The sequence below is a fragment of the Lontra canadensis genome, unplaced genomic scaffold (genome assembly GCF_010015895.1).
Source record: "Lontra canadensis isolate GAN:19392208 unplaced genomic scaffold, GSC_riverotter_1.0 scaffold21, whole genome shotgun sequence".
NCBI lineage: Eukaryota > Metazoa > Chordata > Mammalia > Carnivora > Mustelidae > Lontra > Lontra canadensis.
The window spans coordinates 22,329,638-22,353,125 of record NW_022631015.1 but is presented as its reverse complement, the minus strand read 5'-3'; the positions used below and the strand labels follow the sequence as shown (position 1 = coordinate 22,353,125).

Sequence of the window (23,488 nt, the reverse complement as noted above, 5' to 3'; positions counted from 1 at the left end):
CCAAGGTTAAGGCTCAGGACGATTTGGCTGCTGGTCAGAGTTCTCACAGGTGTCTTACTTCTCACTGTGTCCCCACATGGCAGAGAGGGAGGGCCGTCTGGGGTGTCTCCTTCCAGGACTTTAATCCCGTGGAATCAGGACCCCACCCTGTGACCTTGTGTAACCCTACCTCCTCACAGGCCCTGTTTCGAGCACAGTCAGCCCCGCCAGCGGCTGGGGCTTCAGCAGATGAGTGTGAAGGCCTGGGCACAGCTCAGTGCTAGACAGCATTTCTGTTGGGGCCTCGTCTCCCTTTCTGTGCTCCCCACGAAGGTGTTTATGCTTCTTGGTTTCCTCGGAGGCCTGGAGGCAGCAAGCTGCTCTTAGATTCAAACAAAGGCAGAAGCCCTCTCTGATGTTTTCCCACCAGACTTTGGGTCGGGTAGGAAACCATAGCCCGGGGGACTTGGACGTGGAGTCTCCATTGGGACTCATTCTGCTCCTCGGCTTCCCCGCTGTTCCTGTTTGGGTCCGAGTGGCTTCTCTCCTTTTCTCCTCATTGTGCCAGATGGGGCAGTTGGCCAAGGATTGCCATTCCCCTTTCACAAGTACAGGAGGCGTGATGCAGAGATGAAAAATGTCTTGGACAAGGTCAACCAAGTCATGCTTAATCAGACCAGACAGACCCAAGTTTTAGCTCCTGGCAGACATTTCTCCCCATTAGCTCCCTCCACTCCTTAGGCTATAAATGTAGGCGCATTTTCATTCGTGCTGTTGCTAAGGACTTCGGAGTTACAGATGTGCTCTTGGATATGCACCAAAGAAGTGGTCGTGGGGGCTGGGGGAGCAGTGCCTGCGAGGCTCAGTCAGCCAGGTGTCTGGCCCTTGATTTCGGCTCAGATCATGATCTCAGGGTTGTGAGATCGAGCCCCTTGTCGGGCTCCACGCTCAGCAGAGTCTGCTTCTCTGCCTCTCGGTCTGCCCTTCCCCCTGCTCTCGCATGCATGCCCTCACCCTCTCTCTCAAATAAATAAATCTTAAAAAAAAAAAATAAGGGGCGCCTGGATGGCTCAGTGGGTTAAAGCCTCTGCCTTCAGCTCAGGCCATGATCCCAGGGTTCTGGGATCGAGCCCCGCATTGGGATCTTTGCTCAGCAGAGAGCCCGCTTCCTTTCCTCTCTCTCTGGCTGCCTCTCTGCCTACCTGTGATCTCTCTCTCTGTCAAATAAATAAATAAAATTAAAAAAAATAATAAAGGAAATCTTCACAAGGAGGGAACTGAACGTGCTTTATGTTTTCCGAAACACCTCTGGAATGAGTGCTCTTCAGCTAGGGGGGGATTAGCTTCTCAGGATGAAGGTTCTCCTTTCAGAGCACGTGTTACCTTTGCTTAGGGTCCCCTTCTCTTAGCAAGTGCAGACCAGGAGTGTCCAGGGTTCTTCTCTAATTCTTTGGAGCTGGGAACCCCCAGGAGCAGAAATACTCTCCTTGGGCTCTTGGGTCATTTGAGAAGGTAAATGTGATACATTAGGAGGGAACCCAAGTTGAGACTATTGTAAAACTGTGTTAGGGGTGCTTGACCCTCACGTCAACGGTTTTTCCCTCTGTTGGAGGAACTGAACAGACGGCCCTCGGTAAGTGCAGCTCAGACTTCCCGGCTGAGAATCTGAGCGCCCCGGCGCTTTCTGTGGGAGAGTTGCTGAGGAGCCCCTCTCTTCAGCTGACCCGCCAGCCGTCTGTCTCCCTCTTCAGGCTGCCCCTTACGGTCATGCACACATGAAAGAGATGGGCCTCCGAGGTCTGGGATCAGCAGGGGGCCCAAGGTTGGGAGCGTTGGCTGGCGACGGACGTTATTTTGCAGGATGTCATCGGCGGCTCCGACCGCAGCGTGGCCCTGCAGCTTGCCAATCTGGTGGAGGGCGTCTACACGTTCCACTTGCAAGTCGTTGATGGTCAGGGGGCCTCGGACACGGACACAGCCACCGTGGAAGTGCGGCCAGGTGCGCCTGGGCTGACGTGCTGGTCTGTAATCTGGGCGGCCCGCTTTTGGGCTCTTTGCAGTGGACAGGGGCCCCCCCGGGTGGGGTGGCCCCTGGGGCTGGCTTTGGCTCCTGGCCAGAGCCACGGCACGGCTTTCCCTCCTGTTCGCCGTTTACCCCCAAAAGACTCAGCCTCCAAACCACAACGGTGAGCTGGGATCTTGTGTCACTTCTGTGTTCCTGTCGGAATGCGAGGTGGCCACGGGAGCTTCAGTGTGGGAGCACAGAGAGGGGCAGCTCTGGCAAGGGACCCCCGTATCCCCCATGTCACTGTGGCTAGAGCAGCAGCTGCCGCCGCATAGTCTGAGGAAAAAGTGTGCAGTGCCCAAATCTCAAGGTAGCCCACAGGCTGTTTAGGTGCCCCTGATTATCTTCCGGGAAGAAATTAATAGACACAGACTTGGGTAAAACAAGGAGAAAGCACTCTCAGACAGCAGCCACTGTACTGTTCAGTAAACTGAGTCCAACCTTACTCCTAAGAAGTTACCAGGGATCATTTTAAACTCTTTAAACCCTCGTGCAGGCCTCGCTCCTTACATCGTCCAGCATGATTTCCAAGCGGAAACCCCATGTGCTCTCTTTTCCCAGACCCCAGGAAGAGTGCATTGGTGGAACTGATCCTGCAGGTGGGCGTGGGGCAGCTGACCGAGCAGCAGAAGGACACCCTCGTGAGGCGGCTGGCGGCCCTGCTGAATGTGCTGGACTCAGATGTTAAGGTTCAGAGGATCCAGGCCCACTCAGACTTCAGGTGTGCGCCGTACGCCTGTCTGGCAGGATCCTGTCTCTTTCCTTTGCTTGTTGTTTTGCACACACTTGTATCTCATCCGTACATTCTCTTGCTCAAAGGGCATCAGGAAGGGCAGTGTCATTCCAGGTCCCTCCTTCAGGTCTCAGTAAATGTTGACTGAGCATGTACCAGATGAAGGAGTTAGCAAATGTCAGCCAGAACAGGTCCTTTAGCTCTGCTGTCTTTGGAGGTCATGCGAATGGCTGACACACAGCATGTCTCACGGCCAGCTTCATCTCTGCCCCACATTCCAGGACTGAGGCTTCTCTCGGCGTGAGGGGAACATTGCTTACCGTTGCTGTCTTCTGAGAGTCTAGGAGGCTAAACCTTCAGCCTTTATTTCTTACAAGATTTATCTATTTAATTATGCTTTTATTTTTGAATGCTTATCCTGTCTATGAGTAGTAGGGGAGGGTGGGAGAAGAGAAAGGATATGGAAAAGAAAACCTACCATTCACAGAAAATCCATCAGTTACTGTCAGCCACTCTGAATTGTTTTCTGGACAACTGAAGTTTACTTAGAAAAATACCAAGTTAAAGGGAAATTGTATTTTTTCATAGAACTTATCAAAACAAATCACACATTTCCCTTACTTACAAAATATCAAACATTGAATGGAACAAGTCTGAAAGTCAACAAAACCAGAGGCTATTTCTTTGAAAAATCAATGGAATTGATAAACCTTTAGCTAGACTGACCAAGAAAATAGAGAAGACTCAAATTAGTAAAATCAGGAATGAAAGGGGGTAATCCTACCAACCACATAGAAATAAAAGAATTATTCTATGAGCAATTGCAGGTCAACAAATTAGTTAACCTGGATGAAATGGATGCAGTCCTAGAAAGAAGCAACTATACCAACTGACTCCAGAAGAAATGAAAAATCTTAACGGACCTGTAGCGAGTGAAGAGATTAAATTAGGAATCACTAACTTCCTACCAAGCCCAGGACCAGATGGCTTCACTGGTGAATTCTACCAAACATTTAAAGATTTACCACCACTTACACAAGTTCTTTGAAAACATAGAAGAGGAGGGAACACTTTTCAACTCATTCTAGGAGGTCAGTTTTTACTCTGATATGAAAACCAGACAGAAGGGCACCTGGGGGGTTCAGTCAGTGAAACGTCTGCCTTCGGCTTGGGTTGTGACCCCAGGGTTCTGGGTCGAGCCCCACGTTGGGCTCCATGCTCAGTGGGGAATCTGCTTCTCCCTCTGCTTCTGCCCCCTCCCCTGCTCGTTCTCTCAAGTATATAAAAATCTTTAAAATAAAGAACTAAAAATAAAACCAGAGACATTCCCAAGGGGAAAAAAAACACTACTGACCAATATCCCTTATGAATATAGAAGCAGAAATGCTCAAAAAAATACTTAAAAACTGCGTGCAGCAACATATTAAAAGTAGTAGACACATGGCCACATGGGATTTTTCCCAAGCATGCAGGGGAGGTCAATAAATGTAATAAACCCTTTTGTCCTCTAATAAAGGATAAAAGCCGTATGATCATCTTAGTAGGCACAGAAAAAAGCATTTGATAAAATCCAGCAGCCTTTCATGCTACAAACACTTGTAGGCTCCTCAAAAGCTGTGTCTCCTCAAAAGCTACATTTACGTCCTGACCTCTACTACCTGTGTGAGCCTCTGCAGAAACAAGATCTCTGCAGACAGAGATAGTTGAGATCAGGTCATACTGCTGTAGTAGGGTGGGCCCTTCACCCAGTGTGACTGTGTCCTTATAAGAAGAGACTCAGAAACAGACGCACAGGGAGATGACCATGTGACAACAGAGGCAGAGGTGAGGTGGATGCCTCAGCAAGCACAGAGCGCCCACCATCGAGAGCCACGAGAAGGGTGTGGGACAGGTTCTCCTCTAGCTCCTGCAGAGACAGGATGGCCCTGACAACACCTTGATTTTGAGCTTCGAGGCTCCAGAACTGCAAATAAACTTCTGTTGTGATAAGCTCTCCAGTTCATGGCAGTTTTAATGGCAACCTCGAAAACCAATACAGATTTGAATAGAAAGGTCTCCAGAGAAGATTTAGGAATGGCTAATCAGCACATGAAAAGGTGCTCTGGATCGTGAGCTATTGGGAAATGCAAAGCGAAACCCCTTTGAGAAGCACCTCACACCCACTGGGGTGGCTCTAATCCAGAAAACGAACCAGAACCAATACTGGTGAGCATGCGGAAAAATCGGAACCCTCTGCGTTGCTGGTGGGAATGCAGAGCTGGGCGGCCGGTGTAGAAACCAGTGCTGAGCAGTTACCGTGCAGCCCAGCGACTCCACTCCTAGGTCCATATCCAAGAGAAACGATCAGTGTGTGTCCGCACACAAACTTGCACACCAACATTTACACATTCAGCCGAATCCATACAGCCAAAAAGGGGGGACAGTGTGAACGTCATCAGTGGCTGAACGGGTAATGCAGTGAGGGATGTCGGTACAACGGACTAGGGTTTGGCATCAAGGGGAAGGAAGTCATGGTGCACAGAACGACACGGATAAACCGCAAACACCGCACGCTCGCTGGAAGAAGCAGGACGCAGAGCGCCTTGTGTGTGTGTCATTTATAGCAAACAGCAGAGCGCCTCGTGCGTGACGTGTGTAGCAAACGCACAGTCAGACCAGGAGAAACGGAAAGAGAACGATTTGTTGCCAGAGTCCGGAGAAAGGAAGGCATGGAGGGTCGCTCCTTCATGGGCACAGGGTTCTGTCCAGAAGGGATGGCGATGTTCTGGAGTCCCATGGCGGCCATGGTGGCCCAGTGCAGTGAATATGCAAATGCCGCGGAGTGGTACCGTTGAGAAGGGCGAGTGCCGGTGCAAGTAAATTCTATCTCAGTCCAAGATAAAAGTTGACGTTGCCCTGTGGACGGCTGAGTCTCTTTCCACACACCAGCATATTGCCCCATTAATCTAGAGGTGTGTCTGTCACCCAGTGACTAGACAGCTCTGGGAATGAGGAGTCTGTATTTGTGAATAAACACGGATCAGTTCCTTGGCCTACGAGAGATGCCCTGTGTCCTTGCCAACCCACCCAGCTGGGGCAGTCAAGACGCTCACTGGTCAGAGGGCCAGGGCAGACCTGTCCTCTCGGCCGCCACCTGACCGCGTGGCTGTCCTCTCCCCTTGTCTTCTGCAGCACCATCATTGTGTTTTACATCCAGAGTGGGCCGCCTTTCAAGGTTCTCAAAGCTGCTGATGTGGTCCGAAATTTGCACAGACGGCTCTCAAAAGAGAAGGCTGATTTCTTGCTTTTTAAAGTCTTGAGGATCGACACAGCAGGTATGTCTCCTATGGGAATGTGCCTTCTTTTAGGGGCCAAGTAATATAAATATTGGCTATCTATTCAGAACTGGGTGGCGCTGAGCAAAACATCCCATCAAATTCACTGCATCGAGAATCTTACAGAAACCTAAATGCCCATTGAGGTTGAAGTGGCAGATTTCTCGGGGGAGGGGATCTAAGATCTGTTTGCAGTCTGACAGGACAGAGGTGAGGTCACATAGTCTTTTTGGACTGACTGGGCATGAAGTCCAATATTGATTTAATTAGAAATTAAATATCAAACTTCATTCCTCCAAGAATATGCCTATGGGATAATTCCTCTGGGAATATTATAAAAGAATCAGACTCAGCCTTGCCAGGCATGGCTAAGTTTCACTGGCGTGGAAAGAGGAGTGAGGTGTGACCATTTTCACGTTAGCGTCCAGAAACATGTTGTACGTTTAGTTCTATGGTGGGCTTCCTCCAACACGTTTGCCAACTGCTCTTTGTCTCTGAGGGAAGCAAGACCAACAGTGGTCATGGGTGGGTTTTTAAAACTATACTCCAGATAATGGTCATTGTCAGAAATTTCATATTTAAGCAGTCAGGACAGTGGTAAAGACAGTGGTAGGGGCCGGAGAAGCTGTGTTCATACAGTTTTTCCGCTGGACCTCACACTGGTGTGACAGTGGTGTTTCATAGACCGCTGGAAATGCAGGGTGACTTCTGAGTGCCTTCCACTGTATCTCCGTCTAAGCTCCTTGCTTGCTCACCTGTCCTGGCACCATGGGTGTAGTCAGAAATGTGGTCTTTGTCCAAGTTCTCAGTCACGACCTTATAAGGAACGTGAATCCCTCATGATGTTGAAGCGGCCGTTCCAGCAGGCGCCGAGGACTGTGAGCATCACGAGAGACACTCGATGCTGGGCAGTACGGTGTAGCTTGTGTCGGATGTCTGTCCGGAATCGACGTGCGTAAGGCTAACATACACTAACGTAATTTTTAAAATAATCCCTTTTTTCTAACTACAAAAGTAATGCCTTACTTATTATAGGAAATTTGGAATCCAGAGAGGCAAAAAACTTAATTCTCTAGGTTCTTGAGCCTAGAATCCCCACCCTCCAAACCTAACTTTCGTTAGTATCTGATGCATTTCCTTCCAGTTCGTCCATCTCTGGAAACATGTGATACAATCGGGATAATGGATAAATATTTTTAATCTGTTTTTTAACCTCAAATCAAATCTCGATCATTGTTTTCAAATCTTTGACGATTTGTCCCTCAGTAGGGTACTTAGGGATGCAGAGCCCTCCATCCTGGGTGTGCTCAGGCAGTCCTCTACTCGGGGACTTGAGGCGGACCATACATAATGCTCTAAGTGTAGACAAATCTTTGTGTATATCCCCAATTATTTTCTTAGAATGTATAAATTCTTAGCATGTATCTTTCTTAGGCCAGAGGCCATCTTTCTTGGTCACACCAGTGTGAGGTCCAGGGAAAAAAATGTATTGGCTACATTTTTAAGGCTTTTGTCACCTGGTGTGGATTTTTTTTTTTTTTTTCTGCCATTTGCTTCCTGATGGGAGAGACACCCTGGGCCCCCTCTAGGCCATAGAGGCTCTTGACTCGGCAAGATGTGTCTGTCGGGGCCGAGCTAATGCAGAACCACAGTGGGCGGAAGTCAGGCCCCGCTTCTGCCCGCCGCTGTGCTGGCCTCAGCCTCGCCCACCTCTTGCAGGCTGCCTTCTGCAGTGCTCAGGCCACGGCCACTGTGACCCCATCACGAAGCGCTGCGTGTGCTCCCAGCTGTGGATGGAGAACCTGATTCAGCGTTACCTCCAGGATGGGGAGAGCAACTGCGGTGAGTCCGGGGCGGGGGTGGCTGTGGCCGAATAATGTGGGGACACAGCCTTTTGCAATACCAGAAATATCTGCCCCACTCGGCCACTGTAAACCTTCCGCTCTCCTCACCTGAAGCCAAGGAGGAGTGAATTAAGATCCTCCCCACACCTACCAGGCCTGTGGACCTAGGCTCTTCCATAAAACTTCCTGATAAAAACCCCCCTGGGCAGAGCACAATTGGCTAACTGTACCCAGCCTTGCTGAGAGCGTTGCTTTGTGCCTCTGGGGCCGTTGTCCGGGTGCCCCTGCCTTGGCTTGGGCTCGGTTGGCCTTCTGGTGAAGTGTTTCCTGGTGTGGGCCTGTTGGTCGTGGATGAACAGCAGAGTCAGGCCCACTCCTCCGGGATGTCTGCCGGGGCTGCACCAACAATGGGAGCCTCCGTCTCCGCTGGCCCTGCCGGTGCCCTGATGTGTCCTCTAGGGAGGAATCCATTTTAATGCCAGTCTATTTCCAAGAGTAATTTTGTTGCCGTGGGGATCCAGGTTGGACGTATATGGCTGAGAAATTTGAAAATAGCCAGCCCTTGGATGGTTTTTCCAAGGAGCAGGTATTTAATGGAGTTAATCCTTTGTCTTTGGGCCCTTGGTTTCTCTGTCCGGAATTGCTGTTGCAAAGCTTTTTACACTGGATTTGTACGAGAATGTGGGAGGAATACAGATCAGGTAGTTTGTGAATTACTGTCTGGCTCTAAAAAGTGTCTTCGTGTCCTAGGCAGCCAGACAGATATTTTATTTGCCTGTTTAAAAACTGAGCCAGAGCTATTTTGGTGGGGAGAGCTGTGCTTTTTGTGATTATGGAATTAATATTTTGGTGTGTCATACATGGGTGTTCACAGCATACATTTTAATTAATTTGGTTTTGACAATTCTGTCCTTAAGTCAGCATGAAATAGACCCCAGGAGGTCCCTGACCCAGTTGGGCAAAAGTAGGGTACTTTTAAGTTGTTCCTGATTTGTTTATATTGTACCTTGTTTATGCTCTGCAGCCAGACCAATGAGGCCACAGATGGCCTTTGGTCATAAGAACTCGCTAATATACATCGTGAAACACAGAAATAAAGTTGTTTTGTGAACAGCGTGTAACCGTGTCTGCTCTGGCTTTCTTGTTTTCCAGAGTGGAGTGTGTTCTACGTGGCAGCGTTGGCTCTCACTGTCCTCGGGCTGACCGGGGGCGTGCCCTGGCTTTGCCTCTACTGCAGGAGGTACGTGGCCGCTCCTTTTTTCATGGGATAAAGACACACCAGGAAATGGGACTCGACAGCTGTAGTAGCCTTGGCTTGGGTTTGTTAAGCTACTGAACCATTTGACAATCACTTTTACATGAAGACAAACTAGGCTTTCAGAGTCCTTTATAAGGGGGCCTGGCTGACTCAGTTGGTGGAGCATGGGACTCTGGATCTCAGGGTCATGAGTCCAAGACCCATGTTGGGTGTGGGGCGGATAAATGCAATAATCCCAGCGGCCGCTTTTCCTTACGCAGCTTTCCTCTTCCCTGAAGGCTCAGGGATTCTGTATCAAGTCTAGTGTTATTTTCTTTGTCTCACCTTTGTTCACTGAGACACTCCTGGAGTAGCCCTTCAGCCCTCAGGAGAGGGAGGAGTTCTAGAAGCGTACAATGCAAATTTAGATTTTGCTTCTTGTGTGTGACGCAACAGTGGACTCGATCTCAATCCTGTTGAATAAATGCAAAACTTTAATCCAGGCAGTAGGATCATGGAAGAGGAATTTTGCTTTAGGTGTTTCCTTCTTCCTTTTTGGGGGGTGCTGACCTCCGAGAAGCCTCTGAGCTGCCTCCTGGTCTGAATCTTCCAGAACCCTGTGCCCAGTCCTCTGTGAGGACATTTGTAGGGACAGTGATTGCTCAAGTCCCGGGAAGACCTCCTACACAAAACACCACCATCCTACACAAAACACTAAATGCTCTCCAAAGAAGATAATGATTAAAAAAAAAAAAAAAAGATGTGATCGTAATTAATAGTTATATTTTGAAACTGCTTATATTATCTTCTTGGTTTTATTTGCGATTGCTTTCCCTATGGAGATCCCAGTAGTGAATCGCAGAAGGCTGGGGAAGGGGAGCACAGGCACTCAGAGGCCTAAATCCCAGGAAGCTTTCTCGAGCCCTTTGGGACCATGGGCACCCTGCTGTGCTTCACTTCCAAAGTTCTGCAAAAAATAAAAATAAATGAAAAATTTAAGAAATACACACTGTGCAGTTTTGTGGCCATATGTATTAAGCAGATGACCGTGATGATGAAGAAAGTGTTTGACTGTGGCCATTTTAAGTATTAGTAAGTAATATTAAGTATCTGCCATTCTCTGTCAGGGGTACGCTCTCTACACTATTCCGTCCTCCCAGCAACCGTACAAAAGGGGACTGTTTTTACTCCCATTTTACCGGTGGGAACCTGCAGTCACAGCTGGTGAGCACTCAATCAAGGCTCAGGGGCCCGTGCTCTTAGTCACCCGCCTGTGGAAAACTGTCCTCAGCATAACCTCCCCACGGCTTTGAGGTGTGTTTTCACATAATCCCCTGAAGCTCGGGATGACACACAAAGGACCAGCCCAGTTGTTCTCATGCGTTGTGGAAAATGAAATCCTGGGTTGTTGCCACTTAATTTTAGGAATCTGCTATATTTCTGGTTGGTTGATTTGTTACCCCCTAGTTGCTAGTTTCCATCATCTTTGCATCTTTGGACCTTCTAGGCCAGTATAGGTTCAGGGGGCCAGCGTGGGCATCCAGGTTTCTCTGAGCGAAGAATCACTCACGGGAAAGCTCGCTGTGCCAGCACGAAGGTGCTGAGAGGACGGCCCTCGGGGGCCTGGACTCGTCAGCCCCGGGCTTAGCCGGGAGCCCGCAGGTGGGTGGGCGCCGGGGGTGTGGCCGTGCCGCTCCTGTGTGTGTTCAGGACCCGCGTGGTGCCTCAGGTGCCGGGAACGCAGACCTGGCCGTGTGCACACAGCGTTCCCACCGGTGCCAAGCCCGGCGTTCTCAAGGCCGAGCATTTCCTCTACTGTTTTAACTCCTGGCTCCCGGTTCCCTAAGAATCTGAGTCGAGCTTTTTGTTGTTCCTTTCAGACGAAAAAGGACTAAAATAAGAAAGAAAACCAAGTATACCATCCTGGACAGTGTGGACGAGCAGGAGAGAATGGAGCTGAGGCCCAAGCGCGGTAAGATGGCCTGTGGGATGCTTCCTGGGGCCTTGAGTGGACTGGGTGCAGGTGCCCATGAGCCCTGCCTTGGTGGGAGGCGGAACGACGGGCGGGAGCCGGCAAGTTAATGGGGAAGGAACAGTGAGTCTGAGTTTCCGGGAAGAAGCACCTACATCTGGCCCACGGAGAGGCGACGGCGGCATAGTTGTATCCAGATTCCGTGAGATTTTGGTGACGCACTTAGAGGCCTTACCGGGTGAGGGACGGAGAGGCCTCGCGTCCGCTGAGCCCCTGTCGAATGCCCGCAGGCAAAGACTGCTTTTCCAGCAGGTGTTTCTCTCGTGGTTGGGGTGTGGGGGGTGTGGGGCGTGTGACAGCGTTCCACACCAGCTCGCCTCTGAACACTGTGCCCTGCGGGTCTGCTCCCCGAGAGATGCGCCCAGATGACCGGCAGGCTCCAGCTTGGAGTCCTGCCCTTAGCGGACTAGCCAGATGTGGGTGAACCCCAGCTTCCACACAACACTGTCGCCACAAAGCGCAGACCCCGATGCTCTGAGCCACCTCCCGGCCACCCCGCGAGCTTGCTGGCTCTCCTTCCTGGCCGTCGGAGGCTGTTTAGCGCTCGTATGGGTCCTTCCTAAGCTGCATTTGTAACTGCATCCTCTCAGAGGGACATAATCACTTTCAGAGTCGTGAGATGCAAAACGTCCGTAGTAAATGCTGAGTGCCTGCCCTCCGCGTGGACACGGAGAGAGGCCCAGGGGAGCACAGAGCCCCGGCCGGAGAGGGTGATCCCGCAGCAGCCCGGACGGGACTGGCCGAGCACCGAGGTCCGCGTGGCTGACGTCCGGGGAGTGTGGCCAGGGGCTCTGGCAGGGAAACGGACCCGAGGACACACCTAATCAGTGCACGTGTGCGCTCGCCTCTCATCACATCGTGGGACACCAGCTTTATACAGCGGCTTTAGACCTAAGAGCTCAGAGGGCTTAATTTTTTTTTTTTTTTAAAGATGATTTATTTATTTATTTGACAGAGAGAGAGACCAAGAGAGGGAATACAAGCAGCAGGAGTGGGAGAGGGAGAAGCAGGCTTCCTGCTGAGCAGGGAGTCCAATGCAGGGCTCCATCCTAGGACCGCGGGATCATGACCCGAGCCAAAGGCAGATGTTTAACCAGCAGGCCACCCAGGTGCCCCTTCTTGCACCAGTTTTGAAAGGAAGAGTGGTTTGTGTGTACAGGTCCTTAAGGGTTTCATTCATCACAGCCTTTAGGTCAAAACAAAGTATTAGGGTGCCCAGGTGGCTCAGTCGGTTGGTTAAGCATCCGACAACAACTTGTTTTGGCTCAGGTCATGATATCACAGTCATGGGATCGAGCCCCACATCAGGCTCTGGGCTCAGCTTGGAGTCTGGTTCAGATTTTCTCTCTCCCTCTCCCTCTCCCTCCTGATCGTGCACACTCTCTCTCTCTCATAAATACATAAAATCTAAAAAACAAAACAAAAAACACAACAAAGGAAGTACTGACAGCATGCATTAGACCATCTGTGAAGGGGGGAATCTTCTTCCCTATGAAAACAGTTTCATGATATGGAAACGCTCAGCCACGGGGATGTTTAGGCATTGGTTCAGCTAAAATGCACATGGATGGCCTTGTTAACCTCTGGAGACCCCTATCACTAAATTACTACTTGCTCTAATATTAGCTAGTGATCCTTCTTTAGCTATAGTGTGAGTACAACCTGAAAACCACACTTGTGTCAACCTCGAGCCCCGAGGCCATCACTGTGATCAGGTTCCACTGTCCTTCACGCATAGCAGGTGGTGAATAAATGTTTTAATATAAAAATAAGTATAAATCTAGCCTTTAATTTATAACCATAGATGCAAAGATACCTCATCTGCCATCAGTGCTGAGTTGCCAAAAACAGAGTTTATATTAGAATTAATTTTATCTGTGTTTTGTTATTTTTGTTTGCATTTTTGGATAGAATGCTTTAGTTAATCAGTACCACTGGAAATTCACATTTTTCTTACATGAACTGTGTTTACATAAGACAGTGCAAAACTCCCTCTGTTTAGCAGTAAAATGGCTCTTTTGCCGATCTGTGGGGACTGATTTCTGACATAAGAGCAAAACAGCTTTACTGCCATTTGCAGAAAAGTGATCTCAGACCCACAAAATTAATGAAGTAGAGTCAACTTCCAAAACTTCCACACAGGAAAGCTTTAAGGAAAATAGCTATCTCTAGAATTCTCTGCTACAAAATAAAGGTTGAGTAGCTACCTCAAGTTTAACTATGGTTTCAAAAATTTTAGGAAAACCCTGAGTCAAAGAAATTCAAGACGGAAGTTGATCTTTATTTTTTTAATATTTTTTTCTACCATTGCTAAGTTCCCCAACATCGTTAAGGGGCCAAATGACAGAAATTACCCTCGATATCTTCTGGGCTTTCTTTTCTTCGGCCTGTTGCCCCATTTGTTGTGTAAACTTGCAACTGCTAAGCTTCCAACATTCAGCATTTAAATCTTCAGGGCTTATCATTATAAACACAGATATTCCTACTTGAACAGAAATAAATGAACTATTCACCGGTCAGCATGGGAAACTAACCATCCCAGGACCTCGGGATCAAGACCCAATCCAAAGGCAGATGATTAACAACTGAGCCACCCAGGTGCCTCTCAGCACACTTTCAGGTTGCATTATGTCACCCCCTTCCTCCTAGAGTAACCTTGTCCTTCTCATGTCCCAACCCCCATTCTTCCTGCCGGGCTCTAAACCTATTGTTGGTGCCTTGTTCCCACTCCACCCACCGTCTCGCCTAGTCTCTTGTCCCCTGTCCCCAACACTCTGATGACCCCTTCAGACCCTCAAGATCTGAGAGCAGTAACTGTAACTGTTTCAGACGTACTACATCCTGTTCCAAGCACATTACCCATTTAATCCCAGGGCGGCCAGCGGCTCTGCGACATGTACTGTGATGATCCCCATTTCACAGTAGAGGAAACTGAGACATAGGAAAGCTTAGCCACTGGCCGGGAGTGACTGAGCCAGCGAGGGCCCGTGGCAGGTAGGGCCGGGCCATCTGCTTCTCCCAGTATTTCTGGTGCCCCTCGGCACACTTCACGCCCTCCTGGGTTCTGTCTAAATCCCGGCCTGAAGCAATTCGGCCGATCGGTGTGCGCGTATCCGTTCTTGATCCCTGTGAGGTTGATTTTTCAACATTTATGCCTATTTTGAACTGTCTTCTCATGAGTCTTTGTCTTAAACCCTTTGTCTTAAACACTTAGCTAGATACTATAATAGATATTCTCTGAGAGCAGAGGTCACGTCTTTTACCACTTCTGTCTCTTAGTTTGACCACAGGCAATCACATATTCTACCCAAAATATTTTGATGGAACCAAATCGTAAAACCCTAACAGCTCTCACTTAGCGAGCGCCTCCTGAGTGCTAACTGCTGGGCCTCAGCTTCACTCGCACTGTTTCACGGAGTCTGCACCCCGAACCTGTGGAGTGCGTGCCTGCAGTCTCCCAGTGTTGATGGTGCTGGAGACTGAAAGCCCAGAGAGGTTAGGCATCTTGTCCAGCGCCACACAGCTAGCCGGTAAGTGTCAAAGCTTGGGCTCAAGCTCAGGGCTGACTCAAAGCCCTTGTTGCTGCTCACCAGGGCCTCTAGCCCCTGCCGTGTTGTGAGTGTTGCTTTGAAGGTGCAGAGAGCACAGCTGGGTGCATGGGACCTACGACCAGAACAGCAGCTGGGAGTGAAAAGGCCATTTCCCCCAAGATGCATCTGTCTGCTTCTCCCCAGGTATTAAACACCGAAGCACGGAGCACAACTCCAGCCTGATGGTGTCCGAGTCGGAGTTTGACAGTGATCAGGACACCATCTTCAGCAGAGAGAGGATGGAAAGAGGGAATCCAAAGGTTTCCATGAATGGGTCCCTCAGAAATGGCGCTCCCTTCAGCTATTGCTCAAAGGACAGATAAGGAAGCAGCTGTAAACTCAAAGGTTACCCCCAGGAATCCCTGAATCCAGGACTGGTGAATGGGAGTTAACACACAGAGCTAACTCCTGTGAGAATCGTGCATTACGGTCCTTTCACAGCGGCCTGGATGTGTGTCCCTGCGTTTAAAAGATCTGTTTTCTTGGAGCATTTGAGATATGAAACAAAACATTAACGTTGCTCTTTTAGCAGAGATGCTTGCTGATAGGGATACAGTTTGGGTGAGATACGAGGTATGTACTTAAAAGAGTTTGTGCTTTGTAGCTGGCACAGTGTTTATAGTACCTTTGTGAAAGTAAGGATGGACACCTGCGACTATCTGCAGACCTCTAGATAAGTTAAACACGTTTAGAGAGTCTCATTTCTCCTGGGAGCTGTGATTGCCTTCAAGGACGATTTTCCAGACATGGTTTCTCTGGTCGGGCGCCCACAGTCCCAAGGCTGCTGTGTCTGTTACAATAGCTTATTGGAGGTGTGGGTTGTCTTCTGTGTAGCAAGTTTTCTGTGCTGACCGAGACACCCGAACAGAGCAGAAACCCCCGGGACCTTTATTCCTGGCTATGGCCAACCACTGTTTCTGTGTCCTCTGTGGACAGCAGCTCCTGGGAATCCGAGAGCTGAGTGAGAATCACAGGACGAGGACCAGAGGCACAGAAAGGGACGTGGGGGCTTAGTGACCTGTAGGTTTAAAGTTGAAGGTTGCATGGCAACATTCTTTGCCTTTTCTTTCTTCTAGACAAAAAAACTACCCTGAAGCCTCTCCTAGCCCCAGTGTACATTAGGCATGATAAAAGTGATTATTAACTGATGGAGCATTTATTGAGCATGTCCATAGGCCGTGCATTTGGATTGCCATAGATAGGAATAATGACTCAGCAACTTTGTATATAGTCTCAAAATCAGAAATACAGTCTGTCTTAATTAGGATGGTATGTTCATGATCATTGGCCTACAGGTTCTTTCCGTGGTGACAAATTGACATAGACATTCACCTCATATGTTTAAAAAATATATTAAACTTTTTTTTTTTTAACCAAATCTTATTTGAATGTTTGGGGGAAAAAAACTATTCCCAATCACAGAATGCCACAGAGCAGTGACGTGGGGTGAACCGTAGCCTACGGAGGTGGCTGGCTCATGGTGGTTCTCTACCCAGCCTTAAGGTAGGTTCTCTACCCAGCCAAGATGGGTGGCCCGGGAGGGGCCCATTAGCATTCTTTGGAGAGATTAGAGTAGAGGTGGGGCCCATCACGGATCTGAACCCGTGTTGTGGCCTCAGGAGGGAACACACCTGAAGAGTATCCTGGTACACAAGTTTCTGTGAAACTGGGATGGCTTTACCACGATTAAGTGGAAAAGCAAGAGGATTAAACAACCCGTGTTAAACCATCAGGGTGGGAACAAATGAGAAGATAGTTCCTGTTGGTCCCTCTGAACAAAATGAAGCTTGCAAGTGCTTTTGTTCTCTCTGGTCGTATTTATCCTCGTGAGATCATCTTGCTTGCAGTTTTGTACTTTCTGGGGAACGTACTGTAAGTGTAAGACTGTTTTATTTAAAACATAATTTCTTTGCTTAGGTTTCCTCTTTCCACACTGTTAGTCAGTTCAGTCTGCTATCTGGAATGTGTGATGTTTTTTACGCCAGAATTTATCTTCATAAACTCAGTATCTGGGGTGCCTCGTGAGCAGAGTGGGGGGTTTTGTGCGCCACCAGGACTTTCTGGCCTCGAGGACTGCGGAAGAGCAGGTGGATGGAGTGCAGTGATGAAGACGGGAGCGAGCGTGTGCTCAGTGTTTATATGCGTAATACACATACTAGAGATGCCCATCGGGTCCTTCCAGTCAACCTTGGAAAGTAGATGTGATTATTCTCATGTTGCAGGGAACGACCTGGAGTCCCAGAGAGGTTAAGTACCTTGTGCAAGGTGACAGCCAAAGAGTGCTAGGTCTGGGAACTGAATGCAGGTTTTTTAAGCTGTCAAGCCCCTGCTTTTCACCCTCCTCCCTGACTACACAAGGACCTCCCACCCTCAGCTGGTGGACAGCAAATCCTGGCAGGCCTTTTGGACCATTTGTTCCTGGGAGGGCTGCCCACGAGACCCTACCAGTCAGTGCAAGAGGATGTGACCCGGGGGCTAAGAGGCCAGCTGTGTTTGTGATGGAAGATCCGCGAGGCGCGCAGCACTGGAGGCTCGCCAGCCGGAGGACGGGGGTCCCGGACGGTCCAGGCCGCCCTGTGCTGTACGTTATTTCCCGGGTCAGACCAGGTCTTAATGGCAGGAAAGCACGTAGGAGACTAAATCAAGTGTATTTCTGTAACGCCGCCTCGGAGCTGGGGGGGTACTTCATGCCTCCTGTGCGGGGCTCCCCTTGGTGGGAGTCGGCCAGTTGGCCCGCGACCTGTCCTGTGCGGCCCATGCACCAGTGGCGGTTTTCACGCTTCCAAATGGTTGGAGAAGTCATAAGGCTGTTGTGAGACGTCGGTGTGCGCCAAGAAAGCCATGGCGGAAGGCGCGCCCCTCGCTCCTGCTTCTGTGGACATCAGAGGAGCGGGTCCTGGCCCTTCGCAGAACCATGCGTCCAGGCCCACAGCTGGCCACTTCCTACCTCCCTCAACATGCTCAGCTCACAGTCTGCTTGAGAGTCTCTCTCCGTCCCTCCCCCTTGCATGTCTGCTCCCTCTTTCTCTCTCCATAATAAATACATCTTTGCCAACAAAACAATGCTAGTCATTCCAGCAGGGGCACCGGTGGGGGCTGGCAGTGTTCTGTTTCTTCCTCTGAGTGCTGGTCACGAGGTGTCCTCAGCTTGTGAAGGTTCCGTAAGTTGATCACTTTTTCACTTATGTACTCTTTCTGGCATGCATGTTACAGTGAGTGAAATTTAAAAAATTTTAAATTTGAATTCAATTTAGTTAACTTATACTGTATTATTAGTTGCAGGGGTAGAATGTAACGATTCATCAGTTGCACATAACACCCAGTGCTCATTACATCCAGTGCCCTCCTTAATATCCGTCACCCAATAGTAAGAAACCTTGCTGAGTGATTTCACTTCCAAAGCCAACTACATAGAAAGGGAGAGCACGGGGGATTTCCTTGGTGGTGTTGGTGGGACAGTTCTGTATCTTGATTATGGCAGTGGTGACACAAACCTTCCTACTGATGGGGTTAAGTTGGGTAACACACACGTTCACAGAAAGGAGTGTACAGGGCACTGGGGACGCTGGCCTGTATCAGCAGGATGATACTGATGTCAGTTGCCTGGTAGGAGTTATGTATGGTGGTGAGCACTGGGGGAAGACGGGTGGAGGGCATAGAGGAATCCACCGCTTCCGCAACCTCCTATGAGGTTGTAATTATTTCAAGATCAAAAGTTGGAAGATGCTGAGGGGAAACAGCCAGCTTTGTGATCAACAGTGCTGACTAAAAGTTCTTCCATTAAAGTCAGCAACGACGACAACCAGGATTTCTCCAAAGGAGCAGTCTCTCTTTTTGAGGTGAGTTTAGGGAATGGCCAAATTTCTTGTATTTGAAGCCTACTTAGTACTGTCACCTCTGTCCTGAAGGTGACGAGCCCAGAGTTGCAGGCCCGAGGTCTTAGCACAACAGGAAGAAACCACACAGTCTTGCCTAATCTGACACAACAGCTGAGAAAACCATGTCCCCTGCATCACCAGGACAGGGTGTTTGTCTGTGGCCTGCACTGTGGCAAGTCCTTCCTACTTAGCTGAAAAAAGGGATGGATGATAAGTAAATCTTCAGACTGCCAATTTCCAAACACATTTCCATTCATTTATACATACCACATGAAAACAGAATATGCTGGTAGCCTTTCAGTGCCCTTAGATGAGAAGCAGGACTTGCTGTTTTTCCAGAGGTTTCCCAGACTTCATCAATGAAAACCATGCTAATTGCTTTTTAATTTGTTGCAGGCTAAACTAAGAACGAAGCTGTAGCTTTTATATTTACTGATAGAGAATGGAAGAAATAGGAGGAAGACGAAAGTAACACTTGCTTTAAAGCAGAGGCCTATTCCTAGTATGTAAAGAACCCTCAAGTTGAGAGGTAAGTGGATAACCTCCTGATAATTAATTTTAAAAATCAACAGCAGGCAGCGGGGAGCCTGCTTCCCTTCCCCTCTCTCTGCCTGCCTCTCTGCCTACTTGTGATCTCTGTCAAATAAGTAAAATCTTAAAAAAAAAAAAAAAAAATCAACAGCAGGTTCAGCAGAACAGTAGGCATCATCTATATCGAGCAGGCCTTCCTGGGTTCTGGGTTCTTTGATTCCCACATTCAGTGCCCTTCATGCATTTTCTGACCCTGTCCCATTGTAGAGAAGAGCAGTGTGAAATGCAGATTCTGGCATCTTGAGAGTCTGACCGGCCTCCCTCCTGCATGTGGAAGGAGCTATTGTACTTCCATTTGGACATTCCTTTCAAGGTTTCTCACCCATATAAATTTGTAGGAGTTTTTGGCTTCTCTTTTCAACTGGTTATAATGCCCTTACCAGCTTCCTCAATAATGAGTTAAATAAAATACTTACCATAGGTTCATTTTTTTTAAAAAACCAAAGCAGGTGAAAAGAAATGCATGAACTCAGTGGAATGGCAGAGGGAAACACGTATCCAGTGGCACAGTTCTTTCTTCCAGTGAAAAGCTTAATAATAAAAAATAATGAGCACTGAGTGAAAATACAGGATACATTGTTAAAATAACTAACAGTGATTATATCCAAATAGTAGGATTTCAGGGAATTTCTTCCTCATACTTTATCAGAAAAACTCAAACTTGAGGAAAAGTACATAATGGGTAACAGTGGAGTGAGTAGAAATTTGAGAAAGCTGGAGAATGCCCCTTTCTCACACTTACAAACCATGTAAATTTTCAGTCTGATTCAGCAAACATTTAATGAGCACAAACCATGAGACAGATCTTTGTGAAGATGCTAGGGTACAGAATTTCACGTGCAGGCCCCTGGCCCACGGCATTCACTATTTATACCTGCAGGAGAGGAAGAATAATTTTCCTTCTGCCCTTCTGAGTTCTTGGCTAAATAACAGCTAGAGGAAAAAAACAGGAGCTTATTACCATGTATGCCTCAGGTGTCCTGGAGAGATGCCCGGGAAGGAATGAGGAACTCAGAGAGGCAGCTTGAAACTCTGGCTTCCGTAGCATCCTCAACAAAGAGCAGTACATTTATGGAGAAAGGACAGGACAGAGGAAAGCATCTGCAGGCTTTCAAGGGCTGAGACAAAAGCCAGTTGGTAAAATCTGCTGTAGATTCCTTTGGTGCCCCTCCAGGCCCACAGGGTCTGGAGTTGTCTCCGGGGATCAACATTTATCCTTCCTACTGCAGGGGTGGGGGCACCTGTGTAAATTAGGTCCTGCTTTTAAGAAAGTAGGCAGAGAGCTTTTCTAGTATCTGTTTCTTTTAGACATCTTCAGCTCATGGTAATTGCTATACCAAAGCAGCATACTTTGGGATAGCATATTCTGCTATTCTTCATGCATATCTGAACTGGGCTAATAGTATCCAGTATAAACAGAAATGATGAACTGGAAAGGAGGAAACCACAACCAGAAACCTTAACACAGAAACAGGAAATTCCGTTAATGCAACATTTATTAATTATACACACACACGCACAACTCTGCTGATGAGACTGATACACGTACACAATTATCAAAAACTGGAAAACAGTTCTAGGCACATTTAAAAAGCAGAATGTTCCCATACTTCCCACTAACTTATTCCCAAGTTTTATCCTACAAAATAAAGCACACACAGAAAATCACAGCATCAATATTATTCAAGTAAAATGCTAACATAGCTGCACATGAATGATTAAAACCCTGGGCTGCAGCCTTTGGAGAAGGCAGGCCTGTGGCACAATCTAAAACCAACAGTTTAACAGTAAAAGCAGATTTATTTGCATTGTGCTTCCGATGCTTATTTTCACAGTCTCTCCCTAAGAATAAAGGATCAAAGAAAACAACGCCTGACATAAAAATCGTGTTTGAAAGCCACTCAAAGGGGTAAGTGCAGATAAGCTATTTCAATGCGAATCCCTGCCTCGCTGGGGAAAGTGAATGGAGTAGTTTTCTCGAGGCCAACAGACTCCTGTTATCCAGGTAATTTCATCTGATCACAGGATCATTGCTGGCAAGTTCCTGGTGAGAACTCGTTGGAGCAATGCCCAGGAAAGTACCTTTTACACAGGTGTTCAGAGAACTAGTGCCTGATAAACGCAGGAAGATCAGACCTCCCTCAGCGTCAGTAGCTCTACCACACCTCGGGTTGGCAAACCTTTCCCGTGAGCGGCGCGTCCGTACTGTGGGCTTTGCAGGCCGTACTGTCGGTCTGTGTGGCCGAGAGACCAGCCTCGGATCTGATGTTGAATGAGTGGGCGTGGCTGTGTTTCACCGCAGCTCTACGGATGGAACCTGAAGTCGGGATTTCCTACAATTCTGTGATATGAAATACCGTCCGTTTGATTTTGCCCCCAATCATTTGGAAATACGAACCGATTCTTAGCTCTGGGCTACACAGAAACAGGTGGTGGGCTGGGTCTGGCTTGTGAGCTCTCGTCTGCCAGCCGCTGCCCGACTTCACCACACAGGGTCACCTTACTGAAAAATACCCACCCCCCGAAATGTTCAGTTAGAGACACTTTTCTTTCTTCCCACAACCCAGAACAGTTTAACTCAACAGGAACCTAGTTCCTTCTCAAATCACTTTATATACATAATTAAAGACATTGCAGTGAGTCTCTGGACCTCGATTTATGGACCCAGTGGGGCCAAATAAGCAAGAAAACCCCAGTCTGCCACCCAGACAAGGAATCCACTGGCTTACCAAGCTACCCACACACGTGAACGCATTCTCCTAACACCTCCTGGTGTCCGTGTTCCAGACTTCTGACATATAATGTTACAGCATCTTTATTGTGTAAATAGATGGATACATCCAAATCTTAAATAATTAGAAAGTTATAGAAAACCACCTAAAACTATAAAAGAAAGAAACCATTAGTATGCTACACATGTGATTCTGGACAGGGTATGGCTGAGATACGTCGGCCCGAGGCGGAGGTCAGCTTGTCTCTCCGGTGGGAATCGGGAGATGGCTGGTGAGAGGCCAACAGGAGGGAGCGCCAGGACCAGAGCGCCAGGACCAGAGTTCCTCTGTGCCCATGGGCATTCCAGACAGTGACTTAACCTTGGCTCCCCAGGGGTACAGGGAACGATGCTAACTACCAAGAGGCAGGGAGAGGACACCCCTCCCCAGCACACCTGCCCTCAGGATCGCCTTCCAACGCCCAGAATATCCACGGAATGACGGTGGATTCCACACATGGTGGGAAAGGAAAGCTCCATCACTGCTTATTCAGCCACGAACAGCCTTGATTCCTTTTCCTCAGTGTCTGAGTACGGACGGGAGACGTGTCCAGAAAAGCCTCGAATTTTCCGAATCAGAGTTCCTCTTTCAGAGTGACAGGAAACACCGGTCATTTTTGTTTTAAATAACGAACTGTAAAAACTCTTACTGGATAAAGGGTACCTGTCATTCAAGGCCTCACACCCCTTCCGCTAGGTGGATGGGCCCTTATGGAAATCTGTTTTCCTCTCAGGATCGCTGTGGGGAGACTGTGTTTGTCCTCCTGGAGGTGAGGGAGCAGCACCCCAAGAGGACAGGAAGAGCAGGCTGCAGGTGACAGGTAGAAGAGCGGGTGGGCTCCGGCCTCCCCCCATCTTGGCAAAGCCACAGCTCAATGCCCAAGGAGGGCTATGCTGCTACTACTACTAACGGCCCCTGTACTTACACTGATTTTGTTTTTGCAGGTATTTCGCTTTCTGCCCGTTAAGGTAAGTAAGGCATACCCGGAATCTCCAGTCCACAGGAGGAACAGGGGTGCTGAAGTGCAGGTCTTTGAGAACAAAGCTACCGGGGCGGGGTGGGGCCGGGAGGTGGGGGAGGAGCAGCTGGGTCAGGCCTTTCTGGTGCGTGGGCCTTCCCTTCCCTTCCCTTCCCTTCCACCAGCTGAAGCGGGGCGGGGCTCTGCTTTAGGCTTAGGCTCGCTTCCTAAAGGAAACAATGAGATGGAACGCGGGATGGAAATGAAAACATGATCTTTAAGTAGTGTATTTAGGACGACGAAGCCTTCAACTTAAAAAATGGTCCAGGGGTACCTGGCTGTCTCAGCCCGCGACTCTTCATCTCGGGGTCATGAGTTCCAGCCCCATGCTGGGTGTAGAGACTACTAAGAAAAAAATCTAAGGAAAAAAAAAAGGTCCGGGAAAAGGGAAAGGTGCTCCTTCACTGCCCACAGAAACGCCATTCTGGGCTGTTTC

The 23,488-nt window shown here is 48.6% G+C and overlaps 1 protein-coding gene across 1 annotated transcript in view; it reads left to right on the top strand.

Annotated features, from left to right (window-relative positions):
• The window catches only part of KIAA0319 (KIAA0319 ortholog), a 54,692-nt gene extending 38,538 nt beyond the window's left edge, over positions 1 to 16,154 (top strand). Inside the window, exons 11-17 of the mRNA XM_032861768.1 lie at positions 1,840 to 1,978; positions 2,606 to 2,765; positions 5,949 to 6,091; positions 7,811 to 7,933; positions 9,088 to 9,175; positions 11,053 to 11,144; positions 14,939 to 16,154. Of these exons, the coding sequence (XP_032717659.1) occupies positions 1,840 to 1,978; positions 2,606 to 2,765; positions 5,949 to 6,091; positions 7,811 to 7,933; positions 9,088 to 9,175; positions 11,053 to 11,144; positions 14,939 to 15,117 (924 nt within the window). The 3' untranslated portion in view covers positions 15,118 to 16,154. The remainder of the gene's footprint in view (positions 1 to 1,839; positions 1,979 to 2,605; positions 2,766 to 5,948; positions 6,092 to 7,810; positions 7,934 to 9,087; positions 9,176 to 11,052; positions 11,145 to 14,938) is intronic.
• The last annotated feature ends 7,334 nt before the right edge of the window (positions 16,155 to 23,488 follow it).